The sequence below is a fragment of the Cottoperca gobio genome, chromosome 16 (genome assembly GCF_900634415.1).
Source record: "Cottoperca gobio chromosome 16, fCotGob3.1, whole genome shotgun sequence".
Taxonomy (NCBI): domain Eukaryota; kingdom Metazoa; phylum Chordata; class Actinopteri; order Perciformes; family Bovichtidae; genus Cottoperca; species Cottoperca gobio.
Genome location: NC_041370.1, coordinates 10,188,792 through 10,203,562, shown reverse-complemented (window position 1 = coordinate 10,203,562; position 14,771 = coordinate 10,188,792). Strand labels below are relative to the sequence as shown.

Below are 14,771 nucleotides of genomic sequence, written 5' to 3'. Positions count from 1 at the left end.
ATGACACAATCGGGTTGTGAACAATGAAAATTCAACTATGACAATTTTTTTGTCAATTTATTAATACATCATAGACATTTTTTTCATATATATAATATACAGTTTGATAACCAGGTATTTCACATTTGTGTCTCCATTCTCAATGTTTTTTTTTTTCCTTTGCAAACCATAAGTTGGACTAAAATTATTTACATCAAAAAGTGATAAAAAAAATTGAAAGAAAAGACAAACTGAGGAATAAAACGACAGAGGGATGCCATTTGTTTATAATATATACACCAGGAGGAGCATGTTTAAATCTCAATGATTAGATAAAAGGGCTTATTTCATTCCCTTACGGGGATGATATTTAACGTTTTCCCTGAAAGGTCTGAGGAATCCCTTGCTTTCATTTGATGTCACAGCTTCCTTTTGTGGCCATTACACAGCAGTGACTCAACAGGATTCCTATCAAATACTCTGTTGTGTTCTTTTATTGAAGTACACTACAGAGTGTGGACGCAATAACATGAACACCTTTACAATGCAATTTATAAAAAAGAAACACCACCAGAATAAATAACCAGAGTTCAATCAAGATCTTCCTGAGGAAATCTCAACAAAAAAACATCATTATACCCTTCATAAACATCAGATTTATTGCAGGGCTCTAGGCGTTCAGGTTGTTACGTCCAAACTCTGTAAATGCAAAGAGAGAAAGTAACCCCTAAAGATTCCCATATGCCGTTCAGGGCTCAGTTGCAGGATTTAGCAAATTTTCTGATTAGTAAACGGGGCACGATATGATATAAAGTCTGGCATATACCCACAATAGTGTATCGCAGCAGTGCATTTCAAGAAAGATGGAAAAAGAGGTTGCGTGAGAGGTGGAAGTAGAGAAGACATGGGCTTGATCATCATCAATCTAGGCTGGTTTGTTATGAGGCAAAAAAAATAAAGATCTAGTATACCTCAACTGACTGTTAAGACGTCTGTACGGGTATCTGTATACGTGGTCGAGGAGAAAGGCATGACAATAGAAAATGAAAGTACAAAAATCAGACTGAGATGATAATGACTGCAACAGAGATGAAAAGAGGAAAGTGAGAAGCGATTCGTCTTCTCGCTGTGTTGTTGGGTGTAGGCGAGGGGGACTGGGGGATGAGATGGGTGGGTGTCTCAGAAGGACCATCTCTCCTGTGTGCGGGGGTCCATGGAGAGGGTGGGGGACTCTGATGGGGGCTGGCTGCTGCTGTCTTCTCCGTTCAAACTCTTCCTACACACTGGACATGTGTCATGCTGTGTGGCCATAGAACAGAAAATAGATAACATTAGCTGTGGGGAGTGTTACTATTGGATTTCTTATTTCACACGATGCTCAGGCTGTTCTTTGACTGCCGGGATCTTTCTGTCTGGTCAGTAATATTATTTTCATTGATAAATCTGCTATTGTTTTCTAGATTTATTAGACTGCTCCCAGTTTCTCAAAGTGCACGGTGATGTCTTCAAATGTCTTGTCAGTTCAAACCACAAAGATTAAATTAAACAGAGAAAAGCAGGAAATCTTCATAGTTGAGGCTGAAAACAGCATTTTCTGCATGAAAAACGTACTTAAAACGATCAATCAATTAGTCGATTAATCATTGCAGCCCCACTCAGTCAAATATACATCAGCTAATGTTAAATGACTGGTAGAGTAGGGCAACTTCAGCATGGGTAAACTAATCCTGCATTCAACAAAACTTAAACATGAAAACAATGAACTAACGTCAACAGAACGTGAAGAGGTAACAGTGTTGACGTTGTGTCAAGAGGTCTACCTGTTGTATTTAAGAGATATCTACTGAAAGTAGCAGTTCTGGCCCGTAATGTCCAGGATGAATAGTGAGACAGTGTAGCTCCAGTCTGCCCTCAGACCAGAGGCAGGAGAGGTACAGCTGCCTGACCCGGGCAGACTCCCGGCTTGTCAACATGTCAACGCTGCCAGGAGGTTGCAGAGCGTGCGAGAGAGACTGCAGACCTTCCGTTAGCAGTCGGCAGTAATTTAGCCGACCCCCCCCCCGCCGGATCGTCAAACTTTATGTTGCTGCCGCTACACAGGTTAGACCCAGCGCTCAAATCAGCCCGCTGTTACTCCCGGTGCTGGGGATATACGCCATTAGCTCGTCTTTGCCGCCCGGACACAAGCAAACATACAAACTATAAAACCGTACCGTTACCAGGACTGTACAGCCCACAGTAAACACAGATATCTAAGCCCCATGGGAAGTTATAAAATAGCAGTGTTATTTAGAACGACTCTCAGCAGTCTGCTCTAATGAGCAGGCAGGCAGGCTCACACAGGAGTGAAGAAATGCACAGTAAATGATATCAACACTAGAAGAGAGATGTATAGCTGTAGAATACAATATAAAGAGTACACTATAATAATCTAAAACTTAGAACAAAATAAACATGACAAACTACTACAACTAAAATATAAAACAGATTAAAATACTCTAATTGTTTTTTAATAACTGACGGTTTTGATGATTGATGAATTTAGATGGTTCGGACCCAGTAGTACAGGTGAACTCTGCCCCCTATGTATTTGGAGCAGGTGGCTCAGAATTACACATTGCACCTTTAAGGCGATGGTAAGGGTAAGGCTGCTGATATTCTATATATTTTCTTTTCCAACAAATCTTATGAAAAGACCAAAACCAACAATGGATAGATCCAACTAACTAACTTACAACTATTTCCTGTGTAGCAAAAGTCTGATACAGCTTATTCCTCTGTGCCATTAACATTTTGTTGTCCAAAAACTATTATGAGCACTGTAAATATCTCATATAACATATCCTATTAAGGACCTATTACGTGAATTTATTCTACAAAGTTCCTCCCTCTTTGTTGTGACTCACCATTTCCAGCCATGGTACTATACAGTCTGAATGAAAGAAGTGGTTACAGGGTAGCTGTCTGACTGGCTCTCCCACTGCGAAGTCCTCTTTGCACACCGGACATTCCATACAGCAGTCTGCAGGAGAGAAGACACAAAAGATTTATAAATACCCTTCTGGTTACTAGTTTTATTATCCCTTGGTAATGACATTTGTTTAGGGGACGTACAACAGATCATTAGTACCAAATCTATGTTTGCATTATAAAAGTTCCTTAGCAGTAAAACAGTTTAACGGTACCAAGCATGGTCTTTACTAAGTCAGATATCAACAGACCCACAAATACCGGGCTGCATAGCTAACCACACAGTTACAGCTGAGTGGTTAGCTGGGACAGCACACACAGAAGAGGAAGTCAAGAAGAACAGATCCACAAGAGGACTTGGAAGAACAAAAAGGGGGAGGTGAAAGACCAGCAATCAAAAAGACGTCATCGCAAAGTATTATGGAACACATTGTTGATACTCTGAAGGTTAATGTGCAGTTTCTGCCGCTTCTCTTGGCAGGCGGCAACATCATATGAACACAGGGGCCTTTTCAAGCTGTATCTAAGTGCCACACAGACTTCTAAACAAACACAAATGTATCAACACAATGACAGATGTGTTATTACGTCCCTGCGTGTGCATATATAATCCAGTAGTTACAAAGAATTTAGTGATGCCTTTACAGTACAAACTTAATAGATTCACAAACAGCTGGTCCAACCCACGGGGTGCACTTAGATAATTTGTCTAAATACAGTTATTGCATACAGAGGATCAGACTGACAGCTCCAGCCATGTCCATGAGCAATATTGCAATTTCTACTTCAAGGTCGCGACAAGAGAAACATGGTGAGATCGAGTGAATCAAACGGGGAAAACAAAGAATGACTGACCTGCTTGTTCCTGAGAGATATTGACAGTTGGGAGAGAAGAGATCTTCTCTTTCTCTGCTGGAGGAGGTCCTGTGTTCTCCAACTGACCTAGTAACTACGCGCACAAACACATTTCTGAACTGCAGAGGCATTTTAAAAGGTGGCAGAGACATAAAGTTAGGCTTAAGTTCTATTCAATGTGGTTTACCTGTGTTATCACGGCGTCTAACCCTCCCTGTCCCCAGGCGTAATCCCCTGGGTTAGAATGCAGCATTCCCGTCCTGAGAGAGACATACAAGTTGATACGAAATAGACTTAGCGCATACACTGTGATGCTAGCACTAACCCTGTGACGCTACTGTAATGTCATCTTACCATGAGAGGGGAGGTGAGCCAGGGACTCCAGAGTTGGCAAAGAGGCCGGCGAGAAACTGTTGTACAATCCTAAAAACAGAAAAAAAAAAAATACAACTGTTAATAAGTAAGCAAGGTGGAGAAGAGAGCCAAGAGGATGGTTAGAAAGCCGAGCTGGTCAGTTACTCACCCCTCCACAGCAGGCGAGCGGTCTGGTCTACTGCTGCCTCTGGACCGATATCTCCTCTGGCTGTGTAGGCGAGGGGGGCGTCCTGGTCCCCAGTGATCCCCGGCTCCTAGTAGACTCCCCATAGGTCCTCCTAGGCCTGCTGGGACTGAACCCCCGATTGGTCCCCCTCCCAACCCCCCCAGGTCACTCAGACCTCCCAAACGCCCTCCAGGGAGCCGTGGTTCTGAGTCAGGTGTGTCGCCGTCTGTTGTAAATGGCCGCTCCAGTAACAACAGGTGCCATAGCTACAGGGACGGGGGGATTGGACAGGGGAGGGGTTGGAGAAGGAGATTTTTAGACAGAAAGTGGGATTAAGGATAGGAAAGCACGAAGCATAATTGGAAAAGAGAGGAAGCCAACATGCAATAGCAAAAAGAAGGACAGGGGCCAACAGAAAGTTGAGAAGAGGGAAAGACAAAGTTCATTAAAACACAAACAAATATTGCAATTCATTTAGCCCCCACGTTCCCACCCTATTCTCCCCAAAATCCCTAAGGTCAGCTTTTACCTCTGCAAACTGTGTGGCTGCGTCATCTATCCCGTTAGAGCCACCCTCTAGGAGACTAAGGGAAAACGCGCACAAGGGGACAAAAGACACATTATTAGCAACGTCCACTGAACCCTATACACATGTTCAGTTCAGTGCTAGCTTGAGACAAAGCTGCATGGCAAGCCTACAAGCTTCTACAGTGCAACATGTTGGTTCTTGTAAATAAGACCAGAAAACAGCCCATGTACCTTCTTTTGTTCCAGACGAACAATAAATGTGTCGTCTGGAGAAGTAAGGTAGATATGTAGAATAATACATGTCTCACCTGGAGTCTTCTGTTACTTCCTCTATGAACCCTGAGTCACATCTCGGACATATATACTCCTGGAAAGAATCACGACAAAGACTGAGTCACACTGCTTTTACTTAATTAAATGCTTGCTGTGTATGTTTCATAATCAATCCTATATTTTGTATTAGCTTATGTTTGAAAATCAATGTTTCAAAAGCTATACAAATAAAATCTATTATTATTATTATTATTATTATTATTATTATTATTATTATTATTATTATTATTAGTTGTTGTTTCGTTCGACCAACAGTCCACAACCCAAAGATATTCAGCAGAGACAAAGTAGCAAATTCTCACGCTGGAGAAGCCCAAACCAAATTTTATTTTGTCTTTTACACAATTCATGGTTGATGTCTTTGTTTTTCACATTTACACGTCGTTTTTTTGTCTGAGGTGATCTTTTTCTAAAGCAATATACATATACTGTATTTGCCATATTGTCATACATTGACTTTCTAATATTCTTCTATATTCTAAAGCTCAGTCTTTAAAAGGGAAACATACAACATTTAAACATACATTATGCGGACTCGTTTGGTCAACTAAGCGAGACTTTTGTCAGTTTTTCTTTGCAGAGATAATATCTGTCAGATTTGTATGAGGGCCAGTGTTTAATGAATGTAGCCCAGGTGGTAGAGCTTGTCTGCCAACCACACCTAGCTGTAAAGTGTGCCTTATAGAAACCACTGCAAAAGAATGAGTAAAACACTACTGCCAGTATGTACAGCTGGATGATTTGTCCCCTCAGTGTAAAACAGGCTTTCTAAACATTTTAGTGGGGTCATTTAATACACAGACTGGACTACGAGAGATTAAACTTGTACATTTGTTTTATAACATAAAAATTGATTTAAAAAAATAGGTCAAAAAATATTTTATACAATACATTTATATTATATTATATTTGGAGCTTACTGGATGATTTTGAAACGGAGTACAACATGACAATTCAACACCCTCCATTACATTGTTTACAAAAATGTGGGGATCTAAACCTATGGTCATGTTCAGAATTGGTTGAGAAATTAGCAGTAAGCAAAAACCATTGTTTTCAAAACGAGTTGCATGTCATTTGCTCATCTGTTGCATAAATGGCTATATGACTGAGAGGTGGTCCTTGGGATATACTGTAGTCGTGTGTGGGTGTTGTAGTCAGTTGGCTCAGTGAAGACATGCCACAGGATTGAGTGTGTCTGAGACAAACTGGCTAGTTTAGAGTCAGTGACAGGGCAGGCTGGAATTACCCTCGTGGATTTATTTACTAACAATATACTCATTTGCCAGTTATTTTAGGTACATTTTGTCTACCTAATTTATATCAATCAGGACAGACAAAATGTAAAAACATCTCAGTGTCAGGGCAGTAACTAACGCTTATTTTAATTTTCAGTTAATCCACCAATCATTTAATGGATAGATCATTTTGTCAATATCATTAAGGAAACAGTCAAAATGCCAATCACAATTTTCCTAAAATATAATTTGATGTCTTAAGATAGCTTTTGTTGTCCAACCAATAGCCTAAGTCACAAAGATATTCATTTATATTTTATTTTTTTAAACAGCAAATCTTCACATTTGATGTGTGGGAACAAGACAAATATTACCACATTTTCTTAATAATGAATTACACCATTTTATGTTGATCAACTAATCGACTCTGGACATTTTAACGCATTATAAGTCACTACAAACAACAGCTTCCAAAATAACCAATACATTTAAATTAACACCTCTCTAAAACAGTTTCAACAAAACCATTACCACCTTCATGAACCTAGGATTTACTGCTGGGTTGCTGTATTAGACTATTAGTTTATGCTAGTGTACATAGGAGACCCTCAAAACTGTGTAGCATGTAGAAACTATATGTTTGATATATCCTGAGATTAGCCAAGGTCTGGCAAGATCTGAGTCAGGTCAGTTTATCTATATTATACAGTATTACTCTCACGTTTAAATTTAAAACTGAAACTAAAAACGAGATGTTTATGTTCCTAAAAATTCCCCCAACTCGTCCTGGCAAGAGTGTGCTTTATTTGAAACATGAAAGCAAAAGTAGCCTAATATCAAACAACTAATACAGTCTCTAAAATCAAATAACAAGGCAATAACATAGAGCTTCTTCACTTCGGTGTTTGTGTTGTTTTGTGCAAAACACAACAACCCCCAAGCTGTCAAAGCAAGGCGTCAAGCCCAGTGCTTTCACAAACTGTCTAAAACATGCACACCTTACAGAACCTGCCGATATTTTCTTTCGATGCCTGCTTTTTACTAATACATTTGCGACTGTTACGAGTTTATTTAGAGAGTTAACAAAAACAAACGCCGCTAACTGCTAACTGGCTAGCTAGTGTTTAGCTGTAGCAAGCAAGCGAAACAAACGGTATTTCGGAGAAAGGTTGACTTGTCAACGGCACATTTTATACAAGAGAGTATGATATATAAAGAAAGAAAAACATCTGCCTTACCGGGAGTTTGGGGTTCACTTCTCCCTTACAACAGTGACAGAAAAACCGATGCGGTGGAACAGCCGCAGCCTCCGCCATCTTCCCCAGACCCGCACAAACACTGACGTCGGTCCTCCACAAACTGAAGACAGCTGTCCGCCTCCAGCCCGGCATGCACCGCGCCACCGCTGGGCAAATCGAAGCGGGCAGAGCCATAGACCGGAAGTGTTCATGTGTTGTCAAAGAGAAGCTGCATGTGTTTAGTCGACAATCTGTGGGACGCTTAAAAGCAAGGGTGTATCTGTCCTGAAACGTGCCTGTCGGAAAGGTTTGTGGAAAAAACTGAAGTAGAAGACGTTTCGGATGACATAATGTTCAAGTGTAATCGTTAGCTGTTAACTAGCTAGTGTGCAAAGTGTTTGACCTGTCTGCGCAGCACAACGCTCACTTGTAGCTCTGACTGTTAAAATAAGCTTACTGGCTTTTCAATGGCTATTCTTTTTAATTACTCAAACTATTTATTGATGAAGGGATGAAATCTGTCACTGTACACGCCCTAGCCTTCTGTTTATTGAATTTGAATGTATTGTATTTGATAGGGACGATGCAATTTACGTTAAAATTGTTCCAATACAGAGCATGAAACTGATATTATGTACAGATAGTTTATAGCTATTGCTAATTTTTCAACTCTTGGCTCTAGTTGGGCTTTCTATTTGGACACTGTGGACAAAACAGGGTCATCATTAATTTTGGTAACATCTGTGCTGCAGTTTAAAAAACCCAATAGGTAATTCCCTCATTTTGTGGTAGCCACTATCAAAAGAAATTGCAAACTTTTAATGCAATAGATAATACATCAGAAGAACATGATGTGACTGTTTGTTCACGATTACTTTGCAATATCCAGTAATAAGATACAAATGTATAATTTCTGTTTGTATGTTTTTCATACAGGTAACTAGGGCTACACAATAAATCTTTCTTTTTTTATCGTCATCGCAATGTCAACTTGCACGATAAACACATAAACTCAGGGATTTATTTTGATTTAGTTAAAAGAGTATCAGTAGAAAACTTCAGAATGTAACTATCATTCTTTTGATATTTGTGCCTGTTTGTGTGTAATGAAATATAATTTGTTCAAAGAAAGAATCTTGGAAATAACTTCCTCTGATTTCTTTTAATTCAACAAGCAATTGTATTTTAGAAGTTTACTGAAAGCAGCTGAAAGGCAGAACTGATGACACTTTAATGTCTGTTTATATATTACAAACAATATCGTTATAATGACATTCAACAACGTTATCGCATATCGCATATTTTGATAAAGGGAACACCTAGTAACCAATGTTTTGCACATAGCGATAGTAGTCGTCCTCCTCCAACACATTTCACACGTGTGTAAAACATCTAATGCTATCATGACATTTGGCTTTTTGCTAAGCTTTGACTTCCATGATGTTTTTTTAAATCCTTGTATTCAGTGGTCCTAATTATGCTTTTAATTAGTGCTTATCAGATGTTCTGGAAAGGTCAAGCTAAGCCTATATTGTATAGCCTATATCACAGTGTGATGTTGTGTTGATGCAGGCGCTTAATATAGGTTGATGTAAAGTTTGTATTGAGCATAGATGGGAGACCTTTCTTAATCTGTGTGTATTTCTCTGCAGATGTCAGCCCAGGAGGTGCGTCTGTGTGGTCTCCTGCTGCAGGAGCACTTTGGTGAAGTGGTGGAGAAAGTGGGAACACATCTGCTCAAAAGCGGAGCACAGAATTTAAGAATGCTCATTCATGAGACTGGCATCTCACTGGACCTGGTACCACTCCTACAATTACTATTTCTAGGCTGTTACTGTCTCTACTTTTAACATTTTATAGATGATGTATTTAGTGTTCAATGCACGGCACTACTGTACATTCTCAGTATTTTCAAATGGAGTTTAGAAGTCCAGCCTTTGTGGTAACATTGGACAGTTGAGCCACTCTAGGTGTAATATGCAGCGCGTTTACATAGGCTGATAATTCCATACTTACAGTAGTAGTAGTACAGGAGTAGTTTTTTGCATCATCTGTTTAAATGCAAAATCTAGTATCCCTTTACATGACAGGTAGATTTGTGCTCCAGAAACCTGTAATTATATTAACACCATATCATAGGTGAAACAATGCCATGGAGAATAAAAACATGACAATCAGCGTTTACATGTTTTTTAATGGTGAGGGTTATTGCTGCAATAAGAGATGCACAATACGTTACCTGCAATATACAAATACATTTTCTGCCTTTGTTTGATTAGTAATCTTGTTTTCGTGTGAATCTGAAAGGAGTCGTGATGGTAAAGCACCTCTTTGCTTCCTTTTTCCCCGTCTCATTGCAGGTGAAGAAATCCCTGTGTGTGCTGGTGCAGCATGGGGCCTGTGTGTTTACCTCAGGCCGTAAAGGACCTGGGAGTCCCACAGAGTATCGTACCGGCTGTGACAGGATTCTGAGAATTCTGCGATACCCGCGCTACATCTACACTGCCAAAACCCTGTACGGTGACACCGGAGAACTAATTATAGAGGAATTACTACAGAGAGGTCACATGACCATGAGCAGCACTGTTAAGACGGTCGCCGACCGCCTCACGCAGAACATGGAGGGTCAGTATCTCAGCGTGTGTATCGATCAAAGACTTGAAAAGCACTTTAGTGAAGGCATGTTTCACTCCACTTGATGCTACCTTGGACTTTTTTGTCAATCAAGTAACATTTACCAAAATATAAACTTCTTTTTAAAATCTTATATCTGTCTAGAGATTAAATACGACTTTTTGGGTTAGTTTCGTGCAGAATCTACAAAGAAATGTCACATTTCACAACAATTGTTCTCCCTCCCCTGTCATTCTAGAGGGTCGCAGTATGGATTACAATGAAGTGTCTAATGCCTTCTCCAAACTGGTGGAGACACATTTTCTTCAGCGCTGCCCTCCAATGGTGAAAGCTAGACCAAAAGACAGTGCCACTCCAGCTGCCCCTTTAATTCCTGGTGCTCCTGCTGCCCCCGTTAGCACCCCTCTGCCCACACCAGAGAGCTTCCCCGACTGTTACAAAGTGCCCCATGTGACGCTCGCAGGGCGAGGCAAACGCCAACTCTCCAGTGAGGATGGAGACGACCAAAAGAATGCAAAGAAGGCTAAAATGGATTCACAGGTGGGTGATTGGAAGCTGTTACACGTTTGACAAATTTGCTGCACTTTTAAAACTCCAATTACCTCCTGATTTCTCTGTCACTTGCATATAAGGTATTGCTTATCTTTAGTTTGACCTTCCATCTCTCTATGTGTCTCTCTTATGCTCAGACACATGGTGATGAGGGGATTTGCTGGCAGGTGAATTTTGAGAGGTTCCATCTCCACTTCAGAGACCAGGCCATCATCAGTGCTGTAGCCAACAAACTGGACCAGGTCAATGTTTCTTTTTAAGGAATAGTCATGTTGGGAAAGCAAAAAGCTTATTCGCTTTCTTTCGCTAGGGATGTAAGAAAATATTGATTCAGTATCGTATTGGAATATTATTTTTTGTGATTCTCCCAAAAACTATTGCTTTTTAATTGATAGTTAACATGCACATATTGGTGGCAGACAGTCGTTCCTTTTGTGTTTCATTTTAATGTTGCATATTACAAGGATTGGAGAAAATGCAAATGCAGATCCCACTGTTCTGAATGAAACTCAGATTTTATGCATATCGTAATGGGTTCTATACAATGACAATGTTCATAACATTAGATTAAAGGAAGCTCCTTTATCATGAAATGTATCGTATCGCAGATTCTTGCCAATACAAATCCCTGCTCCAAGCACATTTTAAACAAACCATCAGTTTACAGTCAGCACTGCTTTACCTACATGTTCCCATCTGGCCTGTTTTCTATACAGGTACTAATAATTACTATTATGGTTGTTTGTGTTAATAATCATTTAATTTTAATAACTCAGACTAGCAGTGAGATAGTGAGGACTATGCTGAGGATGAGTGAGGTGACGACCTCGCCCACAGCCACCTGCACAAAGCCGCTCTCAGCCAACGAGATCTTCAGATCCCTGCCGACCAGCTACAACATCCTCAGGCCCATCTTAGACCAGTACCTAACACTACTGGTTGATGACCCGGTACGACCTCTGCAAGGCACCTGTCACATTTACCAATTACACTTTTTATCTGCAAGATTCTTTTTTTAAGATCTTCTTGTCCTTTTTATTTCCTAGATGGAGTTTGTGGGGAAGGCTGGTGAAAGTGGAGGCGGGATGTACGTTGTCAGTATCCTTTTTGTTGTTGTTGTTGTTCTGAGCATATTGTCAAGAACCAACACAATGATTTGTACCAATTTAAATGAATGCAACACAAGGCATGGACGCTTTTCTTAACTGACATGTCAGATATGCACAGAGCGCTGGCCAACCTGGCACGGGCCACGCTTGAGTCTGTAGTACAGGAGAGGTGAGTGTGTTTGTAATTGTGCATACATGCGATTGTCCTATCACCAGGAAATTATTATTAATCACTTTTAATGTGTCATCAGATTTGGCTCCCGATCAGCGCGCATCTTCCGTCTGTTGCTAAGGAAACGTCACCTGGAGCAGAAGCAGGTGGAGGATTTTGCCATGATTCCAGCCAAAGAGGCTAAAGACATGCTCTACACGCTGCTTTCACAGAACCTGGTCCAGCTACAGGTACAAGCTTGAAATGTGAAGATGCTTTCATTATTCCCCTCTGTTTAAATCATTTATTTTTGTTTTAGTGGAACAGAAATGCACAGTCAAACTGAACAGAAAGGGCATCCGGGGTAACGCAATATGCTCACATGTTATCAGTGGCTCTGTGGTAAGACTTATTTTCCCAATCGTCTCAGGAAGCATACAAAGAAAACCCCAACAGGGCATCAAGTAAGGATGACCTCAAGTCTAAATCACTCAGTCCCTCGTCCTCAAAGGGAATTAAATTGACATTTATCTAGCAAATACGCATACAAACCCGGTGTAAATACATTACAGAAAATAAATAATTATACATTTGATAATACTGGTAATGTTCTCCTTTTATGATCCCCCTCTTTGCATTTATGTGTTCTTACTTATCTGATTCAGCGGGTACATATGAGAAAGGATGATGGATTGTGAATTGTTTCCAAAGCACACTTTAGATTTTAGATTGAACGCTTTTTCGGCTCATTCCAAAAAACACTTAAACGCAACACGGAAGAGCTTCCAAAACAGTCCACTCTCATAACTGTTGCCATAAATGATTTGTAGCTTTGACAAGAAATAAGAGGACAAATGTAACACTGATGGATTTAAATGTACAAAGCAAGCCAATTTCCTTAGTGTATTAACATGAGTGACTGCCTGGAAGGTAGGAGTAATAAAAATAAATAACCTGATCCAAAAACCTACTTTGGAAATTATTTGGCACATTTCTTGAAGACGCACTCTCGTTTACAGTGAGTCAGATAGTTTTATGCTGTCGCACTAGCGAGGGCAAAATGTTTTTGAGTTGTCGGTCCGTCGCACCCTCACATTCTCGTGAACACTGCATCTCAGGAACACCGTGAGGGGATTTCTTCAAACTTGGCACAAACGTCCACTTGCACTCGGGGATGAACTGATGTAGATTTAGGTGGACATATGTCACTGTGACATTACGAAACACATTATTGGCCATAACTCAAGAATTGATACGCTAAATCTGAAAATATCACACAAATGTCTAAGAGGTTAAAATGATTTGAGGGTTGAGGGAATGGGGTTTAAACGGAGGCATACGACCGCGAGGTAAAACTACACTAGTAAAGCACCGTAGCCTAATCTTTTATTCTGTGTGTTGCTGTGGACAACGACGCAGGAATAATATAACAAAAGTGACCACTTAGCAATTTCACTGACATATAGAGGATTCTCATGGGTTCACTGGGATGATTTGAGTCGTCACATTTGAGGCTGCAGCCCTAGTTCTTCTTCTTTAATCTACCTGCTCATTCTCTCGGAGCAGCCATGATGTTTTCTTTTCTCTTCAGGAAATCCCAAAGACTCCGGACTACGCTCCCTCTCGTACTTTCTATCTTTACACCGTCAACCAGCTCCCAACTGCAAGAATGCTGCTTCAGAACTGCTACAAGGTAAAATAACAAACCTTCCGAGCTAACCTACTAAATGCGATGCTTTTTATGTCTTGTATGTTGATTCTGCCTTCAGTAATGTTTTGTCTCTGTCACATTCATCTATGTGCAGACAGTAGCCAACCTCATAGAGCGACGCCTGTATGAGTCCAAAGAGAGCAAGTGAGTTGATCATCACTTCCCTCGCAAACCAGATCATTTCACATGATCAACTTTATGAGTTGTCTGGCTCACAGATCAATGTTTTCTGCTTGATTGACAGGCGTCTACTGGAGAAATCCCAGCGAATCGAAGCCATTCTGGCATCTCTGCAGGCCAGCGGGGCCGAGCCTGAGCAGCTGACGGAGGTTGAGGAGATGATCACTGCTCCTGAAAAGCAACAGCTGGAGGCCTTACGGCTTCATATCAACAAGTAAGAGCACAAAACAAAACTTCATTGTTCATTCCTACAGGTGACATTATTGAATCACCTCTTTGGTCTGTTGGTGTTACTATTCTCATTATTGTTCTTCTCCCCTCCAGGTTAGATTCAGCAGAGAACCAGGTAGATGAAACCATCTTTCTTATAGAGTCCTACGTCAGCTCCACCGCATCCACAAGTTGAGAGAATTCACTCACACATAATACGTTTGAAGGTTTTTGTATTCATGTATGAATGCTGTATGGCTGTTTTTATAGTTTATATGACTGGACTGACTCAGTTTGAAGTGCAGTAAAACCTGAATAGATTTCTTTGCTTTGCTTTATTTCACGCATCGGCAAATTAATAAACTGAACGCGAGTATTTCTTTTCAAAAGTTTTAATTTCATTGAAGATCAAACACAAAACTGTAAGACAAACATAGGACAGAGTGATCGTTTGAAATGTAAAACATGAAGATGTCTGTATATTAAATAGAAGAATTGTGGTTTAATACACTTTGGTTTTTCCTTAAAATTAGAAAAAGATT

At 40.3% G+C, this 14,771-nt stretch overlaps 2 protein-coding genes across 2 annotated transcripts; one reads left to right on the top strand and one right to left on the bottom strand.

The window, feature by feature from the left end:
• Nucleotides 1-24: 24 nt before the first annotated feature.
• On the bottom strand, nt 25-7,839 carry rnf115a (ring finger protein 115a). Its single transcript, XM_029452062.1, has 9 exons — nt 7,683-7,839; nt 5,182-5,240; nt 4,875-4,929; nt 4,328-4,611; nt 4,159-4,227; nt 3,992-4,064; nt 3,805-3,898; nt 2,886-3,001; nt 25-1,278 (listed from the first exon to the last, which is right to left on the bottom strand). Exons 1-9 carry the CDS (start codon nt 7,833-7,835, stop codon nt 1,159-1,161), a joined length of 1,023 nt encoding a protein of 340 aa, XP_029307922.1. The 5' UTR covers nt 7,836-7,839; the 3' UTR covers nt 25-1,158.
• polr3c (polymerase (RNA) III (DNA directed) polypeptide C) lies at nt 7,834-14,735 on the top strand. The gene is made up of 13 exons (XM_029452055.1): nt 7,834-7,989; nt 9,335-9,481; nt 10,043-10,307; nt 10,555-10,856; nt 11,006-11,110; nt 11,645-11,818; nt 11,915-11,966; nt 12,086-12,146; nt 12,229-12,379; nt 13,720-13,821; nt 13,934-13,983; nt 14,084-14,233; nt 14,344-14,735. Exons 2-13 carry the CDS (start codon nt 9,335-9,337, stop codon nt 14,423-14,425), a joined length of 1,641 nt encoding a protein of 546 aa, XP_029307915.1. The 5' UTR covers nt 7,834-7,989; the 3' UTR covers nt 14,426-14,735.
• Nucleotides 14,736-14,771: the final 36 nt, after the last annotated feature.

What these genes read in the sequence shown, in the direction of transcription:
- rnf115a (XM_029452062.1), bottom strand. Translation starts at nt 7,835, where the DNA reads ATGCCGGGCTGGAGGCGGACAGCTGTCTTCAGTTTGTGGAGGACCGAC. An exon ending in CAGCCACACAGTTTGCAGAG is followed by an intron (nt 4,612 to 4,874) that starts GTAAAAGCTGAC and finishes CCGTCCCTGTAG; the next exon opens with CTATGGCACCTGTTGTTACT. An exon ending in TAGTACCATGGCTGGAAATG is followed by an intron (nt 1,279 to 2,885) that starts GTGAGTCACAAC and finishes ATGGCCACACAG; the next exon opens with CATGACACATGTCCAGTGTG.
- polr3c (XM_029452055.1), top strand. Translation starts at nt 9,335, where the DNA reads ATGTCAGCCCAGGAGGTGCGTCTGTGTGGTCTCCTGCTGCAGGAGCAC. An exon ending in CTGGCATCTCACTGGACCTG is followed by an intron (nt 9,482 to 10,042) that starts GTACCACTCCTA and finishes GTCTCATTGCAG; the next exon opens with GTGAAGAAATCCCTGTGTGT. An exon ending in AGAACCTGGTCCAGCTACAG is followed by an intron (nt 12,380 to 13,719) that starts GTACAAGCTTGA and finishes TTTTCTCTTCAG; the next exon opens with GAAATCCCAAAGACTCCGGA.